We start from the raw sequence: 24,995 nt of genomic DNA on the forward strand, positions 1-24,995 counted from the left end.
TTAGGATTTACTGGTTTGATCTCCTTGCAGTCCAAGGGACTCTCAAGAGTCTTCTCCAACACCACAGTTCAAAAGCATCAATTCTTCAGTGCTCAGTTTTCTTTATGGTCCAACTCTCACATCTATACATGACCACTGGAAAAATCTTAGGTTGAACCAAATAAAGATTGGCACTGTACTTGTAGCCTTTACTTGGACTGCCAGGTTTTGGGAGATCATTCCCCATACACAGGTCTCTCACATTTCTGCAGTTTTGTGCCAAGAGGCACCAAAAGCTTTTGTTCCAGACTCTCTCTTCAAGGGTGTTTGTATTACCACGGGTCTTGGTAGACAGAGATAATGTCCCCACCGAATCAAAGGGAGGGTGTATTTCCTGTCCAGTATGATAAAGAGAATGTCTTCCACCAGGCAAAGACTGGCTCTCTTGAACTTAGCGGCCTTTAGCTGTGAGGCAGAACCCCTCTGTGTGGGTCATCTATCTGAACAGCTCCATATTGTCCTGTGGATTTTAGGAAAGGGAAGATGGAGGAGAGGGCAAGAGGCATCAACAGGTATGTGAGGTTTGTGCTATTTGCTGGACTCCAAATAACAAGTCCTTTGCCTCAGAACTAGGAGTCTTATGTCTTCTGTCAATGCCCATGAAACTGTGTCAGGCTAACCCTTCACAGTTCCTGACACTAGGTGTTTGCCTTCTTGAAAAGCAAAAGCTTAGGTTTGGGCCTGTTTTTTTTCACATGCCCTCAGATCTGATGGATCTTATTCATACTATGCCCTGGTGCAGTGTTAGCTGAGGTAGGGTTGTAGGCCAGTTGCCTGGTTCTTCTCCCTTCAATATTAAAATCCTTTGGCTTATGAATCTGAGCTTCCTATAGAGGCAAAGGGCAGCCAAATAAAAGGTGAATATTTCACTGATATAAAGACAGATGCCAAGAAACAGCTGTGGTCCAGGCCAAGCAGTGCTCAGCTTGCCATATGAAATAGGCTCTTAATAGAAATCGAATAGCAATTAACTCAAACTACTATAAGGAACATAAGCCAGGATAAAATTTGAAAATTAGTCTGCTATCCAAGTGTCACTGAAACATAGGTGACCCTAGCCAAATAGGATTTGACCATGAGATGGTTCAAGCAATGCCCACTTAGGATAGGCAATAATACACAGACCACCTGACTCCTGAGAAACCTGTATGCAGTTAGATCCAGACAAGCCGACAACTGACTGGTTCAAAATTGGGAAAGGGGTACCACAAGCCTGTATATTGTTGCCCTCCTTTTTTAACCTATATGCAGAGTGCATCATGCGAAATGCTAGGTTGGATGAATCAAAAAATGAAATGAAAATGGCTGGGAGAAATATCAAGAACCTCAGATGTGCAGATGATACCACTCTAATGGCAGAAAGTGAAAAGAAACTAAAGAGCCTCTTGATGAGGGCAAAAGAAGAGAGTGAAAAAGCTGGCTTAGATCTCAACATTCAAAAAACTAAGATCATGGCATCCGGTACCCTCACTTCACGGAAAAATAGAAGGGAAAAAGTGGAAGCAGTGACAAATTTTATTTTCTTGGGCTCCAAAATCACTGCAGACAGTGACTTGAAGCCATGAAATTAAGAGACACTTGCTCCTTGGGGGGAAAGCTATGATAAACCTAGGCAGCATATTAAAAAGCAGAGGCATCACTTTGCTGACAAAAATCTGTATAGGCCAAGCTATGGCTTTCCAGGAGTCATGTACTGAAGTGAGAGTTGGACCATAAAGAAGGCTGAGTGCCAAAGAATTGATGCTTTTGAACTGTGGTGTAGGAGAAGACTCTTGAGAGTCCCTTGGAGTCAAACCTAAAGGAAATCAACCCTGAATATTCATTGGAAGGACTGATGCTAAAGCTGAAGTTCCAATACTTTGGCCACCTGATGAGAAGAGATGACTCACTGGAAAAGATCCTGATGATGGGAAAGATTGAGGGCAGGAGGAGAAGGGGTTGACGGAGACTGAGATGGTTGGATAACATCACCAACTCGATGGACATGAATCTGAGCAAACCCCAGGAGATAGTAAAGGACAGGGAAGCCTGGAGTGCTGCAGTCCATGGGGTTCAAGAGTCAGACGTGACTTAGCAGCAGCTGAACAACAACAGCAATGATATACAACAAAAGCCTCTATAGGAATCTTCTCTTACTTTCTCAAGTACGTACTTATTCAAATTATCAAAATCATTGCTCTAACAGAGTAAGGTAATATAAGTAATCAATAGAAGCAAATGTTAACTTTGGGAAACTTTAGCTTTCAACTTGATTGGTATGGTTGGTCAACACATTCCACTGATTTGCAGAAACAATATAAACTCTGGGTATGGGAAGAAGGATAAGTTAGGGGCTGGAATTAACATATACACACTACTATTTATACTATGTATAAATATAAATAGATAACCAACAAGGACTTTCTGTATAACACAGGGAACCATACTCAATATTATGTAATAACCTGTAAGGGAAAAGAATCCAAGAAAAGTATATATTTTATACATATATGTTTGAATTGCTATGCTGTACATCTGAAACTTACATAATATTATAAATCAACTATGTTGTTTGTTGTTTAGTCACTAAGTGGTGTCCGACATTTTCTCGGTCCCATGGACTATAACCTGCCAGGCTCTCCTCTGTCCAGGGGATTTCCCAGACAAGAATACTGGAGTGGATTGCCATTTCCTTCTAAGTTAAAACAAAACCAAACCTTTTTTTTAAAAGAATTAATAAAAGTAAAACACCTAACTCTAAAAAAAAGAAATAATATAAACTATTTGAACATTTTAAATTAGTAAAGAGAAGATCGCTGTGAAGTGAACGTTTAGGTCATCCATCTCTGAAAGTATCTTTAATAACTCAAATCCTCTCTTCAAAACGTTTAAGTCTAAATGGTGGAAGGCAGTGAAGATGTAATACGTTTTGTGTGGCTCAATGGTTTCTTGATGATCTAATGAATAGTTTTCTTTGGCTTCTCTTATAATATTTGTTAATAATTTAGACAGATATTGAAGAAGGATCAAAGAGATTGTGTTTCTATGTGTCTTTGTAGATGGACTTTATCCAAATATGGCATTATCTGAAAAATAAAAGAGTAAGTATCTATTACATATCTTATAATACAGTTCATGGTTCCAGAATAACCCTGAAGGCAGAGAGGAGAAGTACTGTTTCATAGATATAAGGAATAAGGTTTAGAGACACTACATGACTAAAAGCATGAGACTACTCAATGACAAAAGCAGAACTTGAACCCAAGTGCAATGGGCTGAATGTTTGTGCTCCTCCAAATTCTTATGCTGAAACCCTAATCCCAATGGGATGGTATTTGGAGGTGGGGCCTTTGGGAGGTAATTAAGTCATGAGAGTGGAGTCCTCATGAAAGGGATTCATGCCCTTATAGGAAGAGCCCCAAAAACTAACCAGATGTTTCTATTGTGTAACAATACGGCAAGAAAACAGCTCTCTGAAAACTAGGAAAAGGGAATTCCAAGAACTCAATCATGCTGGCATCCTGATCTCAGATTCCAGCCTCCAGAACTGTGAGAAATAAAGTTAGTTGTTTAAGCCACTCGGTCTATAGTAATTTGCTATAGCAGCCCAAACTGTGCAAGACACCATGTCTTCCATTTTTAAGGCATGGTTAAGTAAGGCTCTCCCTCTTTTGACTGACGTATCTCCAAATGGAAAATTAAAGAGAGAGCTTCAAAATATCTGTGAGTCTGTTTCTGTTCATTTGAATTTTAATTTAGATTCCACATATAAGTGATTTCATATGGTATTTGTCTTTCTCTTTCTGACTTACTTCACTTTGTATAGTAATCTCTATGTCTACCATGTTGCTGCAAATGGCATTATTTCATTCTTTTTGGTGGTTGAGATTGTGTGGGTTCTCTTAGAATTGTGGTGGTTCAGTCACTAAGTTGTGCCTGACTCTTGAGATGCCATGGACTGTAGCTCGAAAAGTGCCTCTGTCCATGGGATTTCCCTGGCAAGAATACTAGAGTGGGTTGCCATTCCCTTCTCCAGGGGATCTTCCTGACCCGGGGATAGAACCCGGGTCTCCTGCATTGCAGGCAGATTCTTTACCAACTGAGCTACCCGGGAAGTGGAATACTTCCTCCTTGTAAAAGAGTTATTTTTTGAGCAAAGTTAACATATGACTGTTACAGATCAACTTTAAAACACCATGGAGAATCTCAGGTTTCCAGGCCACACTGCATCACCCTCTCTGCCCTGCTTAGGAACCGCGGTGGGTCAGGTGTATGGTCACAGCCTTGTCATCAAAGAAGTTAAATTTCCAGTATGGCAATTATTTTGTTTGTGATCTAACTTAATCATCTGTTGGTTATGTTTAACATAATTATACTCTCTTTTTATTTTTTTCAAAATAAACGGAAAAATACCATCTGTTACTTGTCTTGGCTTAGAAACAAGTGTTTAACAATTAAAGTATTACCAGCAGGTCTTCTTCCTCCCCCCTGCAAAATAATACCACCAACACCACACGCCACCTCACCCCAAACTTCCTCCACATTTTATTATTGTGTCTCAGGTCTTTCTGTTTGATATTTGTCATCAAAATAATTTCCACTGCATCTCAATTTTGCATATGACATTTTTGCAGACTTAACAGAAATGATGAACAAGGAGGCCTCTGGACCCTTCTCAAAATATGGTTCTTAGGCCATCAGGCTCAGTATCATCTCTGCCTGCCCGAGAATGCATATTCCAGGACCCAAACTAGAGCCTATTGAATGAGCCCGTGTGGAGATGATCCCTCAAATCCTGTAAACACGAGGAAACGAGGATCTCTGGTCTATAGTAGATCTTACCAGCCTAGTTTACTGATGCTTTTAACTTCAAACGGATTGCCTTTTAACTATCCCAGAGCAATATGTATGAACCTCTTTCAGTCCTAGAAGTGACTCCTAACTTATAGATCCCTCCTGTCAACTGGGTAGGAATCCTACCGCAGCATCTTACTTTTTGGTGGAAAGTGCCTTTTCTCCTTGTGAACAAAGAGACTCAGTTTGACCCAAGAGCTCCTGTCACTGTCGGGAACAGGTTCTTTGACCTGGTCGTGAGTAAGGGACTTGCAGGCACCGTGGAAATGCCTCCTTTGGACTCTCAATAAGCTGACTTGATTGCTTCTTTCCACCAGGCAGTTGGATTCTCGCCTTTCGTTTATCTCCTCCAGGAGACGTTTGTCTGTTTTAAGTTTTTTAATTATTTCACTGTTTCTGTTTACAGATGCCATTATGCTGACAAACTAATCATCAAGTGATTCTTGCTGTCCTGCAAACAAATGCAGAAAAAAAAAATACTATCAATTTCTCACTTGACTTCAAACCCAATATTCACAATCAGGTATCGGCCAGCATCTCCAGTTATTTTATCAAGTGATTACCTCATGTCAGGTATTTCTCCTCCGGCAGATACCACCACCACTGTGCCCCTCCCCCAACCTCCCCGCATCTCTTACTGTTGCTTTCTAAGGTCTTGATATTTCCTGAGGAGAAAGAAAAGACCAGAGAAAGAGGATACAGTGAGAGAATATATTTTGGTTTTTAAAGCGATACCATGCATTGATTTTTGCTTTTAGGAACTTTCATTGCTTATTCTGATTATAAAGATAATATGAATTTATTATAGGAAAAGAAGAAAACACAGCAAAGTATAAGGTAGAAAAGCTAAAATCACTTGTAATCCAGAGACAGCCAAATTAACATTTTTGGATGTTTCTTTCTTAATAAATATCCAAAGATATTTCATTATAAAAAGTACAAGGGGTTCCCTGGCTGTCTAGTGGTCAGAACGCTGAGATACCACTGGCAAGGCTGCGTTGGATCCCTGCTCAGGGAACTAAGATCCCTCAGGCTTAGCGCCACAGCCAAAAATTTAAAAAAACAAATACAGAAGAAGACATCAAACTGGTCATACTAAAACACAATTTGAAACATATATTTTTAACTATTTAGGAAGATTTTGCTTGTTAGGCCAGTAAATTTGTCTTTTCAGGGATTTGAAGCACTTAAAAATCAGATATGCTAAATTTACAAAGGAAATTTAAAATATTCAAAGGATTTGTATTAACTAAGTTTGTAAATATACTACTCGAGGTGTTTAGTCTTTTCAACTTGGGTTAACTGAATATTAATTTCAGAAAAAATAAGAATGATCATTCTTTACACAAAAATAACTCAATTTAAGGAATTTTCTGGTAATCCAGAGGTTAGCACTTCATGCTTTTACAGCCAGGGGCAGTGGTCTTTCAGTCTCTTGTTGGGGGACTAAGATCCCACAAGCCATGTGGCATAGCCAAACTAAAAAAAAAAGCCCACAATTTATAAATAGAATACAACTCATGTTGAAATCAACGTTTTCATTTTAGAAAATCAATATTATCAGCCCCAAAGTCCTACCAACCCAAATGCCCATTAACAGCTGAGTGGATAAATAAATCATGGTATATCCACACAATGGATACTATGCAGTTATTAAGGAAAAAAAAAAGATAGTACTATTGATACACATAATAACATGGCTGACTCTCAGAATAATTGGGTTGAGTGAAGAAAAGTCAGACCAAAAAAAATGGTATTGTATGATTCTACTCATATAAAATTCTATGAAATATGAACTACTCTATAGTGGCCGAAAGCAGAGAAGTGGTTGTCTGGAAATGAGGAGGGTTTAAGAACAATGGCAGCAGGCAGGATTGTAAAGTAATACAAAGTATGAGTAAGCTTTTAGTGGTGATGAATGTTTGTTATCTGGATTGTGGTGATGGTTTCATGTTTTTGCATATATCAAAGCTCATCAAACTGTATATAGATCATCCTTGACTTAGGGTGGGGTTTCAACTTGATAAACCCATTGTTTATTGAAAATGTCTTAAGTTGAAAATGCATTTAATACACCTAACCTGCCAAACATGATAGCTTAGCCTTGCCTGCTTTAGCATGCTAAGAACATGTACATTGGTTTCAGATGGGCAAAATCGTTTAACAATTATAAAACTTATTTTATAATAAAGTGTTGATTATCAAATGTAGTTAATTGAACATTATACTGAAAGTGAAAAACAGAATGGTTATAACTGTATCAGTCATTTTCACTTTTGATCACATGGCTGACTGGGAGCTGGGAGTAGTGTCCCACGAGTCACTAGCCTGGGAAATGATCAAAGTTCAAAATTTGAAGTATTTGAAATATGGTTTCTACTGAATATATATTGCTTTTGCACCATCATAAAGTTGAAAAATTGCACATGAAATCATTGCAAGTTAGGGACTGTCTGCACTTTAACCATGCAGTTTATTGTATGTCAATTATATCACAATAAAGGAATAAAATTGGGATTAGCACTGAGCACATTGCATAAAGCAAGTGGTTAATAAATACTTGTTGAATGAATAAAAAGTGCATTATTTATCAGATAATTTCTATTCACTTAACATTAACATTGTGAGAATTTTTCATGTCACTACATGTGTCATTCGTAATAAAAAAGGTACTCTCTGATGACAGTAGTCTATCATATGGATTTATAAAAATTAATTGATTAGTTCCTTTACTGTTAGACTTTTAGATCGTTTACATTTTAACACTTTCAAGTGCCAAAAATCTTGCAAACATATATTGTTTTAGGAAACCCACAAGACATCAGTTTTCCATTCCTAAGTACACAAGAGGATAAGAGGTATAGTTTCAGAGTTCTCTGGGCTAACAAACAAATCTTACAAGAAAAAAGTTACTTGAAGAAAATAGTTGCGGGAACAAAAGGAAATGCTTTGATGGAGAATGAAATTCCTGACTTTTTTTCCTCCCTCTGTCCAGAGCCATGAGGAAGACTCGGATATTCTGAACAATCATAAAGAATTGTCTCAGGAAGTTATTGCCACAATAAAGATGCAAAACTCAGAGGCATGCAACAACAAACATTTATTCTCGTGCTCAGTAGTGGATTGTTTAGATTCAGGCGAATTTGGTTGGGACTGGCTCCCAGCTGAGGGCTGAGTTCCCACGATTTTAGGACTAAGATAAACAAGTAAAGCTATTTTTCTCTAATCCAATATCTCAGACGGGATCTAACTCCCCTATACTCATTTCATTTCCAGGAATTTTAAGAACATAAACTCTTTTTTAAGAATACGAGAAGAAAATCTTTGTTACTAAACGGCAATTGTATTGCATCATCTCTGGCATGTATAGCCTTTCTGCTTTATCTTTCTCTTTTCTATCTCCCTTGGAAAATCCTTGATTTCAGGCATCATATTATTTACAATAATATGGAGTTGGAGCTCAGTATAATGTAGGAGCTCAATAAAAAGCAGTTGACTTTCCTAAAAGTATAAATCCAGTAATGTTAGCTCACAAATATAAAAGATGTACAACCCACCAAGAAATGATCCCTTGGTTTTTAAGTAAGCAATTCTTTAGGCAAGATGTCAGTTGCAGAAGTGAACAGGGAAGAGAGAAGATACCTTTTCAACATTGGATCTAGCAAGTTTAAACTGAAGGAAGATAAAATATTTTATGCATTCAATTAACACTAAATAATTAAATTGGCCTCAATCTTGCTAACTCTATTTCATTCATCCATTAATTATCCAAAGTAGTAAAAACAAGAAGATAAGAATGAAATAAATCTACAAATAGCTCCCATATCTCATTTTTTGTTGTTAATTTCAAGTTACTTTTACTAGAGATACTAATTCGTTGGGAATTAAACTCCTTGAATTCTATCTCCTTTACTACTTTTACTGTTTATCATCCTCTGTGCAGGATGTTCAAATGAAAAACAAGTGGGGACATGACTAGAGGAAGTAGAGAACAAGGTCATTGTCTCATGTGCTTTTGAGCTAATTTATATTTTGTTAAAAGCCCATTATATAGATTTACTGCGAATGAAATGTAGATGTCTTAGTCACAAATTCACTAAGAAGATCACAGAACTCAAACTTTTTTACTAATAGACTAATTTATTTGATATCACTGTGCATTCTCAACCTAGCATGTTTTATTTTATTATTTTTAAACTAATTTTTATTGGAGTATAGTTTTTTACAATGTGTTAGTTTCTACTGTACAGCAAAATGAATTAGCCATACATATACATCAATCCCCTCCCTTTTGGACTTCCTCCCCATTCAGGTAACCACAGTGCATTAGGAAATAGTCAATCAAGTCCAGGAAGCACAGAGAGTCCCATATAGTATAAACCCAAGGAGAAACACGCCAAGACACATATTAATCAAACTAACACAAATTAAATACAAAGAAAAATTATTAAAAGCAGCATGGGAAAATAAAACTTTTATTACAGGTCACATGAACAGAGGAGCCAACTAAAATTAGAAACAGCAAGAGTCTAATGGTAACAGCATGGAGTTTGAAGTAAAAAAGATTTGATTCCTGTTCAAGCTATGCTAATTGTGTGGCCTCAGTTAAGTTACCTTCTCTGGCCCTCAGTTACATTACATGTTTAATGGAAATGATATCCAAATCACGGAGAACCATAAGGATTAAATGAGCTTACATTATCAAGAACTTAATACAACCAAAACTCAAATGGTAACTTTAAAATATTTATTAGTCACTGTAAAAACATTTTTGTTCAATTGGATAAATAAATAGTACTTTTGTCTCCTCAGTTATTAATCTGTTTACTTGCTATGTGATCAGGTTCAGCTACATAATTTGTGGTGGCCAGAGAGCAAAATGAAAAGGCAAGGGTCCTTGTTGAAAAATCACTGAGGATTTTAAGAGCAGAAGAGCATTAAATCAAGTGGGCTCCTTCTTAGGGGTGGGGGCTGGCACTTGTGTGATGGTAGAGATAGGTCACATGTCTATGAAACTGGCTATATGTGTGACAAAGGAACAAGTCAATTTCTATGCTTAAATCACCTAATTTTAGTGTCTTAAATGGGGATAAGTAATGTGCCTAACCGATGACTTTTTAAAGGCATGTATTTTTAAGCATGCATACAGTCAGTCAGTTCAATCGCTCAGTCGTGTCGGACTCTTTGTGACTCCATGGACTGCTGCACGCCAGGCTTCCCTGTCCATCACCAACTCCCGGGGCTTATTCAAACTCATGTCCATCGAGTCGGTGATGCCATCCATCTCATTCTCTGTTGTCCCCTTCTCCTCCTGTCTTCAATCTTTCCCAGCATCAGGGTCTTTTCAAATGAGTCAGTTCATCGTATCAGGTGGCCAAAGTATTGGAGTTTCAGCTTCAGCATCAGTCTTTCCAATGAATATTCAGGACTGATTTCCTTTAGGATGGACTGGTTGGATCTCCTTGCAGTCCAAGGCACTCTCAAGAGTCTTCTCCAACACCACAGTTCAAAAGCATCAATTCTTTGGCGTTCAGCTTTCTTTATGGTCCAACTTTCACATCCATACATGACTATTGGAAAAACCATAGCTTTGACTAGATGTACCTTTGTTGGCAAAGTGATGTCTCTGCTTTTTAACATACTGTCTAGCTTGGTCATAGCTTTTCTTCCAAGGACCAAGTGTCATTTAATTTCATGGCTGCAGTCACCATCTGCAGTGATTTTGGAGCCCAAGAAAATAAAGTCTCTCACTGTTTGCATTGTTTCCCCATCTATTTGCCACGAAGTGATGGGACCAGATGTCATGATCTTAGTTTTCTGAATGTTGAGTTTTAAGCCAACTTTTTCACTCTCCTCTTTCATTTTCATCAAGAGGCTCTTTAGTTCTTCTTCACTTTCTGCCATAAGGATGGTGTCATAACAGTGGAAACAATGTCAGACTTTATTTTTTTGGGTTCCAAAATCACTGCTGATGGTGATTGCAGCCATGAAATTAAAAGACGCTTACTCCTTTGGAAGGTTATGGCCAGCCTAGATAGCATATTTAAAAGCAGAGACATTACTTTGCCAACAAAAGTCCATCTAGTCAAGGCTATGGTTTTTCCAGTGGTCATGTATGGATGTGAGAGTTGGACGGTGAAGAAAGCTGAGCGCCGCAGAATTGATGCTTTTGAACTGTGGTGTTGGAGAAAACTCTTGAGAGTCCCTTGGACTGCAAGGAGATCCAACCAGTCCATCCTAAAGGAGATCAGTCCTGGGTGTTCATTGGAAGGACTGATGTTGAAGCTGAAACTCCAATACTTTGGTTACCTCATGCGAAGAGTTGACTCATTGAAAAAGACCCTAATGCTGGGTAGGATTGGGGGCAGGAGGAGAAGGGGATGACAGAGGATGAGATGGCTGGATAGCATCATTGACTCGATGGACTTGGGTTTGGGTAGACTCCGGGAGTTGGTGATGGACATAGAGGCCTGGGTGCTGCAATTCATGGGGTCGCAAAGAGTCGGACATGACTGAGCGACTGAACTGAACTGAACTGATATGCATATCTGAGGTTATTGATATTTCTCCCAGCAATCTTGATTCCAGTTTGTGCTTCATCCAGCCCGGCATTTCAGATGATGTACCCTGCATATAAGTTAAATAAGCAGGGTGACAATATACAGCCTTGATGTACACTCCTCTCCTGAGGTGGAACCAGTCTGTTGTTCCAAGTCCAGTTCTAACTGTTGCTTCTTGACCTGCATACAGATTTCTCAGGAGGCAGGTCAGGTGGTCTGGTATACCATCTCTTGAAGAATTTTCCACAGTTTGTTGTGATCCACACAGTCGAAGGCTTTGACATAGTCAATAAAGCAGAAGTATATGTTTTTCTGGAACTCTTGCTTTTTTGATGATCCAGTGGATGTTGGCAATTTGATTTCTGGTTCGTCTGCCTTTTCTATATCCAGCTTGAACATCTGGAAGTTCACGGTTCATGGTTCACGAACTGTTGAAGCCTGGCTTGGAAAATTTTGAGCATTACTTTGCCAGCATGTGAGATAAGTGCAACTGTGCAGTAGTTTGACTATTCTTTGGCTTTGCCTTTCTTTGTGATTGGAATGAAAACTAACCTTTTCCAGTCCTGTGGCCAAGGCTGAGTTTTCCAAATTTGCTGGCATATTGAATGCAGCACTTTCACAGCATCATCTTTTAGAATTTGATATAGCTCAACTGGAATTCCATCACCTCCACTAGCTTTGTTCATAGTGATGCTTCTTAAGGCCCACATGACTTCGCATTCCAGGATGTCTGGCTCTAGGTGAGTGATCACACCATCGTGATTATCTTGATCATGAAGATCTTTTTTGTATAGTTCTTCTGTGTATTCTTGCCACCTCTTCTTAATATCTTCTGCTTCTGTTAGGTCCATACCATTTCTGTCCTTTATTGTGCCCATCTTTGCATGAAATGTTCCCTTAGTATCTCTAATTTTCTCGAAGAGATCTCTAGTCTTTCCCATTCTATTGTTTTCCTCTATTTCTTTGCACTGATCACTGAGGAAGGCTTTCTTATCTCTTGTTGCTATTCTTTGGAACTTTGCATTCAAATGGGAATATCTTTCCTTTTCTTCTTTGCCTTTAGCTTCTCTTTTTCTCAGCTATTGTAAGTCCTCCTCAGACAACCATTTTGCCTTTTTGCACTTCTTTTCCTTGGGGATGGTTTTGATCACTGCTTCCTGTACAATGTCACAAACCTCTGTCCATAGTTCTTCAGGTACTCTGTCTATCAGATCTAATCCCTTGAATCTGTTTGTCACTTGCACTGTATAATATTACACTTTCCCTGTATAAGGGATTTGATTTAGGTCATACCTAAATCATGCATATACAGTGGATCCTCTGTAGGTCCCACTCTAGGGACCCTCTAGGTCCCGCTCATGGACTCCCTATTCGAAAATTTACCTACTCACTAAAATTTGCTATCCGATAATCAATACTGTAGCGCTTTCACAGTCATCCCCAAACACGCACGTAGCAGTGAAAAACCTGGGTCTCCTTGATGTGCCCACCACCAGCTAAGGTAGAACAAGGCTCTCTCTCTGCCTTCTTGTTTCAGCTCTTGTATCACAAGTGTGTCGTTTTCCTCGTCTTTTTAGGGTCACATGTGGTGTTTCTTGCATTTTGGTGCTTTGCATTGATTTCACTGTTTAAAATGCCCGTCAATTTTCATGCTAAAGTACTGTCTAGTGTTCCTAGATGGCAAGAAGGCTGTGATGTGCCTTATGTGTGTTAGATCAACCTTGTTTAAGAATGAATTATAGTGCTGTCAACTGTGAGTTCAACGTCAATGAATCAACAGCATATTTTGTGTCTCTAAATTGAAACACTCTTTAAAAAAAACTATACATTGATTGGTTGACAAAAATGCTGTGACCAGAGCCTCTGTATTTCCTCTAAAAGCCATGGCTCAATATTTGCTAATTCAATGTTCAGGGCACTTTCTAGAATATAACTACCAAAATACCAAGAATCAAATATGTATATATTGAAAGCGTGTTACTATTTCTACAGATATATTGGGCTTCCCAGGTGGCTCAGTGGTAAAGAACCTGCCTGCCAATACAGGAGATGTGCGTTCAATCCCTGGGTCAGGAAGATTCCCTAGAGAAGGAAATGGTAACCCACTCCAGTATTCTTGCCTGGAAAATCCCATGGACAGAGGAGCCTGGCGGGCTACAGTCCACGGGGTTGCATGGGGTCGTGTCTGACTTAGCGACTAAATAACAACAACAGGTATATTATTATAAATTACCTTCAACATACAGCAATTCAGGGCCTATTTGAAGTCCACTGGTGTGGCTCAGCCTACTGATATGTTACCCTGGCAATGGAATATTACGATTTGTGCCATTCTGGCTTTGTTCTAGTCATAGAAACCTGATTAAGAGAAGCTTTAAAGTCAGAGAGACCATTTAGTTATCAGCCATATGTCCTTGAATAAATTACTCAATCTCTCTTAATATCAGTTTCTCCATCTGTAAAATAGGATAAAGATATCTATATCATGAAGCTGTGTTTGTGTGTATGTGGTCGGAAGAGAGAGGAGTTGGAATTGTTAAAAAAAAAAAAAAAAAAACAGACCCTAAATGGCATCACTTGTGCTAAAGCCCATGATGCCAAACCTAGATTTAATCCCTAATGTAACTGTAGTTTCCACCCCTACCAGAAATGCAATTTTAATCAACTCGTCTGGAATTTTCAATAAAGTGAACTGCCACGGGGGTCCTCTCCATCCCCCAGAGGAGGAAAAGATAACCCTTGGTTTTCTCTCCCCTCACTCCCCTGGTTTAAAGCAACTCTTTTTTTTTTTCCTTTTGCTAATAGCTCCCTTTCCCACCTTCCTTCCTATAAAAGCCTTCCATTTTGTACAACCAGGCAATTGCCCTTCTAGTTGCTAGATGGAATGCTTCCCAGTTCGTGAACTGCCTAATAAAGCCAATTTTATCTTCAAATTTGTTCGGCTAAATTTTGTTTTTCAACAGAGTTAAATGAGATATGGATATTAAGCTCTTTTCAATGTGCCCAGCATCAATTTATTAAATGCACTGACATTTCTTGAGCACCTACTCTGGGTCTGTTGCTATTTTGTGCACTGAGGGCAAATAGGTACCTGCCCTCAAGGAGCTTATAGTCTAACGGTTTGTGGTAAGTATCTAGTAAATTGTTGCTATTTTTTATTGATTTAATTAAAACTTCATGTTTCACTTGGGTAATTATTTTATTTGTATGCTTTTTTCTCAGAAGAGGAAGTCTCCAGCTTCTAAAAAGAAAAAAACTTTCAGACATACATTTCAAAAATACAAAGTCATCATTTTTTTTGCTTTTTTTTTAATTGAAGTATAGTTGATTCACAATATTGTGCCAATCTCTGCTGTACAGCAAAGTGACTCAGTTATATATACACATTCTTTTTTGTATTCTTTTCCATTACAGGGTATTGCATATAATTCCTGTGCTATACATTAAGCAGAGAAGGCAATGGCACCCCACTCCAGTTCTCTTGCCTGGAAAATCCCATGGACGGAGGAGCCTGGTGGGCTGCAGTCCATGGGGTCGCTAAGAGTCGGACACGACTGAGCGACTTCACTTTCACTTTTCCCTTTCATGCACTGGAGAAAGAAATGGCAACCCACTCCAGTGTTCTTGCCTGGAGAATCCTAGGGACGGCAGAGCCTGGTGAGCTGCCATCTATGGGGTCACACAGAGTCGGACACGACTGAAGCGACTTAGCATAGCATAACATAGCATACATTAAGACCTTGTTGTTTATCCATTGGAACGACAGTAGTTTGTATCTACCAACTCCACACTCCCAGCCCATCCGTCTCCCTCAACCCCAATCCCTTTGGCAACCACAAGTCTGATCTCTATGAATCTGTTTTCTGTAAATAGGTTCATTTGTGGCATGTTTTAGAGTCCACATATAAGTGATATCATGTGGTATTTATCTTTCTCTTTCTGACTTTCTTCACTTAGTATGATAATCTCTAGTTGCATTCATGTCGCTGCAAATGGCATTATTTTGTCCTTTTTTATGGCCCAGTAGTATTCCGTTGTATATATGTACCACATCTTCTTTTTCCATTCATCTGTCAGTGGACATTTAAGATGTTTCCATGTTTTGGCTATTATGAGTCGAGCTGCTATGAACATAGTTGCGCGTGTATCTTTTTGAATTACAGTTTTGTCCAGGTTTATTCCTAGAAGTGGGGATTGCTGGATCATATGGTAATTCTATTTTTAATTTTCTGAGGAACCTCCATACTGGTTTCCACAGTGGCAGCACCAACAGTGTAGGAGGGTTCCCTTTCCTCCACATCCTTTCCAGCATTTGTTATTTGCAGGCCAAAAGCCATCATTTCTTCACCTGTTTACAGAAATTAGTGATAGAAGAAAGATTGGTGTTGAAGAAACCAGTTCAAAATGCCAGAGAAATTAATTCCTTAAAGAACTATATCAAGGGTCAGCAAAAGAAACTAAATCCCCTAACTGTAATAAGACTCGAGTACAAAAATCATTAAGACCAACACAGGGCAGTTGCTAAAGATAAGAAAGTGTTTCTGTTTTTTTCATTTTTTTGAAAACAAAGCTCTCAGATATGCAAAAGACTTATCAAGAGATCTCACCAGTTGGGCACAACCCCGGTACCTGAGGGCAGGGGCTATATTCAAATCCTCCATTCTCAGAGTGCAACCCGGAGGAAGATTTCTACATCTTTGAACTTCAGCTTCCTTAGCTGTTAAGTGGGGTGGATGTCAGTATTGTGAGGATTAAACAACAGATGAAAGGACTTATAAAGTACAATCCAAGCATCATGAGTTCTTCTAAAATGTATAATAGATTAGATTTTTAATTCATAAAGTTATGTATGCTGTGCCCAAGAGTAACATTCTATCTACAACACAGTTACTTGTAACATAAGAAACCCAGCTGGGGACTTGCCTGATAGTAGAGTGGATAGGAGTCCCCCTGTCAGTGCAGGGGACATGGGTTCCATCCCAGGTCTGGGAAGATTACACATGCCCCTGGCAACTGAAGCCCGTATGGGAAACTTCTAAAGCCCACACGCCCTAGAGTCTGTGCTCCGGCAACAGGAGAAGCCACCACAATGAGAAGCCCCAGCATCACAGCAAAAAATAGCAACACCCCCCCTCCTCGCCCCGCTCATCTCAACTAGAGAAACCCTGTGCATATCCACGAGGACCCAGCACAACCAAAAATAAATAATATTTTTTTAAAAAGTAAATAAACCCAATTGAAATAATTCTTTTTTTTTTTTTTTTCCTGGCTGTACCATGTGGCATAGGGATTCTTAGTTCCCCAGCCAGGGATCAAACTTGCATCCCCTACATTGGAAAGCAGTTTTTAACCACTGGATCACCAGGGAAGTCCCTGGAATAATTCTTAAGCCAACACATTTTCCTTCCTCAAAGATTACTCTCCCAGCAAGTTTCAGGTTATATTCTAGAGTATACCATTTTTACTTTCTTAGACTTGTTAGGGTTTGCTGCCCTCTTTAAATAATCAAACTAAATAAACCTGGAAGGAAATAATCAAGAAAAACAGTGTTTATCTGAGACCAAAGAATAGCAATTTGGGACACACAGTTTCAGGTAGCAACCCAAACAGTATTCTGTGGGGAGTAAAAGTCAGTGGCCTTTAAAGGAAAAAGGGGGAGGTTTGTATTAGTGATTTTCCCTCTAGTGATTTGCTGAGGCTATTACCAGAGGGAGGTAAAAGTCCATTACAGTGACGTCTCAGGTCCTCTTGCAGAGTCCTTTGAGAATTTGTGGTTTGGCTTAGTTCATGGTGTGATTGGGTAAGGATGTGCATAAGATCCACCTTCTTAATGGCCTCTTGGCTCCATTTAAAAACCCCTTGATATAAGTAAACTCAGCAGCTGCCACAGGACTGGAAAAGGTCAGTTTTCATTCCAGTCCCAAAGAAAGGCAATGTCAAAGAATGCTCAAACTACCACACAATTGCACTCATCTCACATGCTAATAAAGTAATGCTCAAAGTTCTCCGAGCCAGGCTTCAGCAATACATGAACCGCGAACTTCCAGATGTTCAAGCTGGTTTTAGAAAAGGCAGAGGAACCAGAGATCAAATTGCCAACATCTGCTAGATCATCGAAAAAGCAAGAGAGTTCCAGAAAAACATCTATTTCTGCTTTATTGACTATGCCAAAGCCTTTGACTGTGTGGATCACAATAAACTGTGGAAAATTCTGAAAGAGATGGGAATACCAGACCATCTGACCTGTCTCTTGAGAAACCTGTATGCAGGTCAGGAAGCAACAGTTAGAACCAGACGTGGAACAACAGACTGGTTCCAAATAGGAAAGGGAGTATATTGTCAAGGCTGTATATTGTCACCCTGCTTATTTAACTTATATGCAGAGGACATCATGAGAAACGCTGGGCTGGATGAAGCACAAGCTGGAATCAAGATTGCCGGGAGAAATATCAATAACCTCAGATATGCAGATGACACCACCCTTATGGCAGAAAGTGAAGAAGAACTAAAGAGCCTCTTGATGAAAGTGAAAGAGGAGAGTGAAAAAGTTGGCTTAAAGCTCAATGTTCAGAAAACTAAGATCATGGCATCTGGTCCCATCACTTCATGGGAAATAGATGGGGAAACAGTGGAAACAGTGTCAGACTTCATTTTTGGGGGCTCCAAAATCACTGCTGATGGTGATTGCAGCCATGAAATTAAAAGACGCTTACTCCTTGGAAGGAAGGTTATGACCAACTTAGATAGCATATTTAAAAGCAGAGACATTATTTTGCCAACAAAAGTCCGTCTAGTCAAGGCTATGGTTTTTCCAGTGGTCATGTATGGACGTGAGAGTTGGACGGTGAAGAAAGCTGAGTGCCGAAGAATTGATGCTTTTGAACTGTGGTGTTGGAGAAGACTCTTGAGAGTCCGTTGGACTGCAAGGGGATCCAACCAGTCCATCCTAAAGGAGATCAGTCCTGGGTGTTCATTGGAAGGACTGATGTTGAAGCTGAAACTCCAATACTTTGGCCACCTCATGCGAAGAGTTGACTCACTGGAAAAGACCCTGATGCTGGGAACGATTGAGGGCAGGAGGAGAAAGGGGCGACAGAGGATAAGATGGTTGGATGGCATCACTGACTCGATGGACATGGGTTTGGGTAAACTCCGGGAATTGGTGATGGACAGGGAGGCCTGATGTGCTGCAATTCATGGGGTCACAAAGAGTCGGACACGACTGAGCGACTGAACTGAACTGACATAAGTAAATGCATTTTATTTCACATTTCATGTTTTCCCCTTTTGATCCATATTTGTCTCTGAAAGCATCACTGACTTCTAGACCTACTTTGTCTCACATCACTGGGATGGACCTCTCCTAGAAAATTAGATCCCATGCCTGGGGGAATTTTTAATTTCTGTTGGCTATTTCAGAGAGTCAGTGTCATAAGGATTAGGCTACATCTGACCAACAGGGAAGTACTCAGGAAAAGACTTGGGCAATTTCACTGTTACCTGAATGTTCAAGTGAATAAGCCTTCAGTTCAGTTCAGTTGTTCAGTTGTGTCCAACTCTTTGCAACACCATGGACTGCAGCTCACCAAGCCTCCCTGTCCATCACCAACTCCCGGAGTTTACTCAAACTGATGTCCATTGAGTCGGTGATGCCATCCAACCATCTCATCCTCTATCATCCCCTTCCCCTCCTGCCGTCAATCTTTCCCAGCATCAGGGTCTTTTCCAACGAGTCAGTTTTTCACGCCAGGTGGCCAAAGTATTGAAGCTTCAGCATCAGTCCTTCCAATGATTGATTTCCTTTAGTATTTACTGGTTTGATCTCCTTGAATCCAAGGGATTCTCAAGAGTCTTCTCCAACACCACAGTTCAAAAGTATCAATTCTTCAGCACTCAACTTTCTTTATGGTCCAACTCTCACATCCATACATGACTACTGGAAAAACTATAGCTTTGACTAGACGGATCTTTGTTGGCAAAGTAATGTCTCTGCTTTTTAATATGCTGTCTAGGTTGGTCATAGCTTTTCTTCCAAGGAGCAATTGTCTTTTAATTTCCTGGCTGCAGTCACCCTCTCCAGTGATTCTGGAGCCCAAGAAAATAAAGTCTCTCACTGTTTCCATTGTTTCCCCATCTATTTGCCATGAAGTGATGGACCAGATGCCATAAACCTTACTATCATTTCAATCCATTGAGGGACCACAGTCTTGGTGTTTGTAGAAGCTTTGGAGCAGGTCTCAGTGAGGAGCAGCATAAGTCTAACTACGAGCACACATAGCAAAATTCTAATGATCATAAATAATATTTGAGGTCCTGATCTTATCTAAGTGCCCAGAGCTGAAGACAGCCAGCTGAAACCATGCATAGGGAACAGAGAAGCTTTGTGCTATTTTTCTAATGTTTCAAGTTCTACTTCAGATTCACCAGAAAGTTTGTGTGTGTGTATGTGTTTAATATTTATTTATTTGGCTGCACCAGGTCTTAGGGGTGGCCCTTGGTATCTTTACTTGAGGCATGCGAACTCTTAATTGCAGCTGTGGGACCTAGTTCCCTGACCAGAGATCGAACGTGGGCCTCCTGCATTGGGAGCATGGAGTCATAGCCACTGGACCACCAGGGAAGTCCCGAAATTCATGCAAGTGTTAATCTAGGTGCAGCAGGAGGTGTTGGCTAGGGCATTCTATCAACGGCTGCCCCATGCTGCAAGGAGATAATGAAGCCGTATTTGATGATCTAATACAACACTCTCTGAGGAACCCAGGGATTCCCTTTGTTATTGAGCTAAGCCTCAAGTGGTAGATTTTGTTAATTTAGCCATGGTCCAACAGGTCAGTATGGAGTGCACCAGTTCAAGGAACAAATCCTTTGACATGGTAATCAATGGAGAGTATGTGAGGGTATAACAAGTGGGCAGCTGAGTCTCATCTCACCAATGAGATTTTGGCTGGATTTCTTTCTCTAACAAGAACTTGAAGTTAAGTGAAATGCTATGGTATAAAAAGGCATTATCCTGTCACATACCAGCTGTTTAAACACTCATAAGCCCCTGGTTCTCCTTTGTAATCACATACAAAGGTGGACCCAGAAGGACTACATAGTCTCCAGTCAAGAGTATGATTATTCACATTTCCATTGACAGGTTATGAACTTAGGGATACATTCTAGCTATGGATCATGCAGCCATTACAGCCTATTAAGGGGCCAGCCAACAACCATCTGGCCCCGGTACAGCAAAATGCTTAACACAGACTTGTGAGGTCACGTTTCTTACAAATTTTGGTCAGCCATTTGCTTCTTGCCAGAGGTAAAGGAAAAAAGAAGATCCAGGCAGGTGAAATGTTAGAGGAACAGGACTTTAGAGAAATGTTTTGCAACAGTGTCAAACAGAAACAGAGTAGAGACCATGATCTTATCGTTTTACCCTGTGGACAACTTTAAGGGCTAAGTGCTTAACATCTACCGGACCACTGGGAACTAAGGAGAAATTGGTGATAAGGTGTAACTAGGCTTCCCTGGTGGCTCAGACGGTGAAGAATCTGCCTGCAAAGCAAGAGACCGAGTTCAACTCCTGTGTTGGGAAGATCCCCTGCAGAAGAGAATGGCTACCCACTCCAGCATTCTTGCCTGGAGAATTCCATGGACAGAGGAGCCTGGTGGGATGCAGTCCATCATGTTGGAAAGGGTTGGACATGACTACATGACTAACACACATAAGTAGACTGTCCCTAAATCTGGAAGATTGAGGTCATGGAAACATATCCCACCCTCAGAGAGAAGTCCTCCAGCCTCTATAGTTTGAGAATAGATCACTAGAAGAATATCTCCCCATTTGCCAGTAAAGTGCCCTCGCGGAAGGTAAAAAAATTCAGCTAACATTAAACAAATTCCAACAAAGTGCCGACTGGTCACCATCTTGGACATAGTAAAGTCACTAACTGATATGTTGAGACCACCAGCCAACTGAGCAGGCCTTCCTTGGCAAGGATATTGAAGTAGAATCATTAAACTCGGTAAATTTATTGTACAGTAGAGCAGCTCCTTTATGAAACGGCTCAGTAATGAGGTTAGAGTAGTGTGTATGTCCCTGGAGAAGGGAATGGCAACCCACTCCAGTATTCTTGCCTGGAGGATTCCACGAACAGAGGAGCCTGGTGGGCTACAGTCCATGGTATCACAAAGAATTGGACACGACTGAGAGACTAACTTTTCACTTTAGTGTGCATGTATATACCAGCCTGGTTCTGAATATTGGGAGAGCTGTGAGCATCAGACATTATCTGCTTCGCTTTCTAGTTAATTTTCATTTTATTTCTCCAGTCACTTCACAAGTCCAGTTGGGCATTGGAGCCTTTTTAAGTTGAGAAACACGGGAATTCCCAGTGGTTAGGACTTCACACTTTCAATGCCGGGGCCCGAGTTCAATACCTGGTTGGTGAACTGAGATTCCCACAAGGTGTGTGGTGCAGCCAAAAAAAAAGAGAAACATGAATCCAAAAATTAACACCTTCCAGTGCTGTAGGACAAGACTTCATTAAGAGTGCCTATTATGGTTCTTTTCATCTAGGATGTAAAAATCTTTTTGAAAGAAATTTTTTAATAAAAAAAAATCTTTTTGAAGATGTCATTTCCAGTAGCAAAACCACCTGCTTATAGAATGTGAATGTGCTGAGCGTTGTTTCATTTCCCAGGAGCACCGTGTGGAAAGACTGTGCTACAAGGGTATGTTTTTTATCTAAGGCTCTGATTAGTCCATTGCAGTATTGAAGCATGTCCCCTTTAATTAGTTGAATATATAGAGAGCAGAGAGAGACAAACGCATAGGTCTGCTGGTGATGATTTCAAGTGGTGACAGACTGCCTCCCAAAGGAAATGGAGAACAGGCCAAACCCCACAGACTTGCTTCATAATATGGCCAGTAGAATGCATTCCCTGGTCACCGTGCAGTTTTGAGAGCACGCCCCATGTAGGTGTAACCTTTTCTCATTTTTTAAAAAATATTTATTCATTTATTTTTGGTTGTCCTGGATCTTTGTTGCTACACTTGGGCTTTCTCCAATTTCAGAAAGCAAAGCAGGGGCTACTCCCTAGCTGTGAATGGGCTTCTCACGGCGGTGGCTTCTTTTGTTGTGGAGCACGGGCTCTGGGCGTGCGGGCTTCGGTAGTTATGGTGCACCAGGTTCGTTGCTCCGAGGCAGTGGAATCTTCCCAGACCAGGGATCGAACCCAAATTCTCTACATTGGCAGGTGGATTCTTATCCACTGTACCACCGGAGAAGTGCCTAACCTTTTCTAACAATATTTCTACAAGATTGAAGAAACAATATTTCTTCAATCCAATGAGGAAACATGCATATCATAACAAGCACAAATTTATAGCCTTGGGAAGAAGACAATGGAATTAAATCCATTTGCCATATCTTAAAAGGCCCTTTGTGGTGGTGGTGGTTTAGTTGCTAATTAGTGTCTGACTCTTGCCACGCCACAGACCACCCGGCTCCTCTGTCCATGGGATTTCCCAGGCAAGAATATTGGAGTGGTTGCCATTTCCTACTCCAGAAGATCTTCCAGACCCAGGATCGAACCCATGGACCTACATCTCCTGAATCTGCATTCAGGCAGATTCTTTACCCCTGAGCCACTGGGGAGCAAATCAAAACATCCAGGGACAGTTTGTATAGTTTTCCTGTTTTTTTTAAGGATGTACAGCACAAGCTAATTGTGCCTCCTTGAAGGCCTCAAAAATATTTCCTGGGACTTCCCTGGTGATGCAGTAGATAGGAATCTGCCTGCCAATGCAGGGAACAGAATTTCTATCTTTGTTCCGGGAAGATCCCATATGCCGCAGAGCAACTAAGCCTGTGCATCACAACTAATGAGCCTGTGCTCCAGAGCCCGAGTGCTGCAACTACTGAAACCCACGTGCCTAGAGCCTGTGCTCTGCATCAAGAGAAGCCACAGAAGTGAGAAGCCCTCCCACTGCAACAAAGAGTAGCCCCTGCTCGCCACAGCTAGAGAAAGCCCATGCGGAAAGCAACAAAGACACGGTGCAACCAACAGTTAAATAAATAAAATAAAATAATTAGTCAAAAAAATTCCCCAACAGTACTGTCTCATTTATCATAGCCCAGTGGGTCATCTGATGAGTCATTGCCATCAGGAGTCTTTACATGAATTCTGGCAAGACAGGTCTTCTTTGGGGGCCATACCATAGATTAGTTAATGGGCTAAAAATACAGCTGTTATCAGCCCAATAAAACCTTTATGCACTGCCTTCAATTGGGCTTCTTTGATCACTTCCATTAGATCCTCTTTGAGAATGTAGACAAAATTTAATAAAACCTTTCAGGTTGGGTGGCTCATAAGGTGGCTGTTCTTGCAGCCTGATCAACCAGATTATTTCCTTTGGTTTCATCTGAATTTAATTTGAATGTCCAGGCACCTTCAGTCATGAACAGGACAGAAGGAAGTTGGATTGATTCCAACAAATCATTCACCCAATTTCCATTCTTAATCTGGTTTCCTGGAATCTTTGTTTTCAAAGTGCCAAAGTTAGAAACTACCACAAAGTGACTGTCTGTATAGATATTCACAGTTTTACCTTCTTTTTGGGTGTGCAAGCTCAGTTAAAGCACGGAGCCCTGCATGCCGGGCTGAAGGAGCAGTGGTCAGTGGAGCTTCTTCAATTACTTCAAAGGAGGAAGTGATTGCATACAATGTTTTCCTTTGCCATTGCTCATATAAGAAACATCAGTAAACTTAAACTTAAGTAAGCTTAAATTTCAGCGTTAGCTAGGTATTTCTTGTAAGTCAGCTCCAAAGATTAATAATTGACCAGTCAGGGTCAGATAGTCATGAGGAGTTTGGTCAGTAGGTAAAGGGAGAAGGTTTGTAGGGTTAAGGTTGTGGCACTGGGAAAGCGTTTTGTGAGAAGTTAGTAACAGCATTTCATGTGAGGCAATATGGCTTACGCAAAGGCATTGAATGTGATAAGAACTGAGCCAAGTTTCTATTGCTTGGGGAACATAGACGATGAGTGGACTGCCCATAACCATTTCCTGAGCTGATTTTGTAGGGCTGCTTTTGAAATAGCTCCTAGGCACGGGGGAAGACCTCTGGCTACAGGGTCTAATTATCGACTGCAAAGACCAAGGACTCAGTGTTGACCTTTGTGCCTTTTCGTAAACACTCCTAAGGCATTCTCCTCCCTTTCCTACACAAAGAAGGGGAATGGGAAGAGGGTAACTAGGATGACCTAAAAGCAGATGCTCTGAGGACTTCCCTGGTGGTACAGCAGATAAGAATCTGCCTGCCAATTCAGGGGACATGGGTTTGATCCCTGGGTACGGGAAGATTCCACATGCATCAGAGCAATTAAGCCCACGCACTACAACTACTGAGTCTGCTCTCTAGAGCCCGAGAGCCGCAACTACTAGAGCTCGCATGCTCTAGGGCCTTTGAGCCACAGCTAATGAGCCCCTGTAACCCAACTACTGAGCCCAAGGGCTGCAACCACTGAAGCCTTTGAGCCTAGAGCCTGTGCCCTGCAACAAGAAAAGCCACCAA

General features: G+C 40.5%; 1 protein-coding gene across 3 annotated transcripts in view; it reads right to left on the reverse strand.

Moving 5' to 3' along the window:
- Nucleotides 1-2,996: 2,996 nt before the first annotated feature.
- Nucleotides 2,997-24,995, reverse strand: part of SPATA45 (spermatogenesis associated 45) — a 33,091-nt gene continuing 11,092 nt past the window's right edge. The window contains exons 4-6 of one of the 3 annotated variants that reach the window (XM_081489797.1): nt 8,430-8,544; nt 5,012-5,323; nt 2,997-3,104 (exon numbers count right to left, since the gene is read on the reverse strand). In XM_081489797.1, the coding sequence (XP_081345923.1) occupies nt 3,085-3,104; nt 5,012-5,285 (294 nt within the window). In that variant the 5' untranslated portion in view covers nt 5,286-5,323; nt 8,430-8,544 and the 3' untranslated portion in view covers nt 2,997-3,084. Of the gene's footprint in view, nt 3,105-5,011; nt 5,324-8,429; nt 8,545-13,665; nt 13,737-14,212; nt 15,781-24,995 lie in introns of those variants that run through there. The other 2 variants (XM_081489798.1, XR_014053530.1) reach the window with 2 other exon arrangements.

This window comes from Giraffa tippelskirchi, chromosome 5, assembly GCF_054371585.1.
Source record: "Giraffa tippelskirchi isolate mGirTip1 chromosome 5, T2T-mGirTip1v1.2.pri, whole genome shotgun sequence".
Classification (NCBI taxonomy): Eukaryota; Metazoa; Chordata; class Mammalia; order Artiodactyla; family Giraffidae; genus Giraffa; species Giraffa tippelskirchi.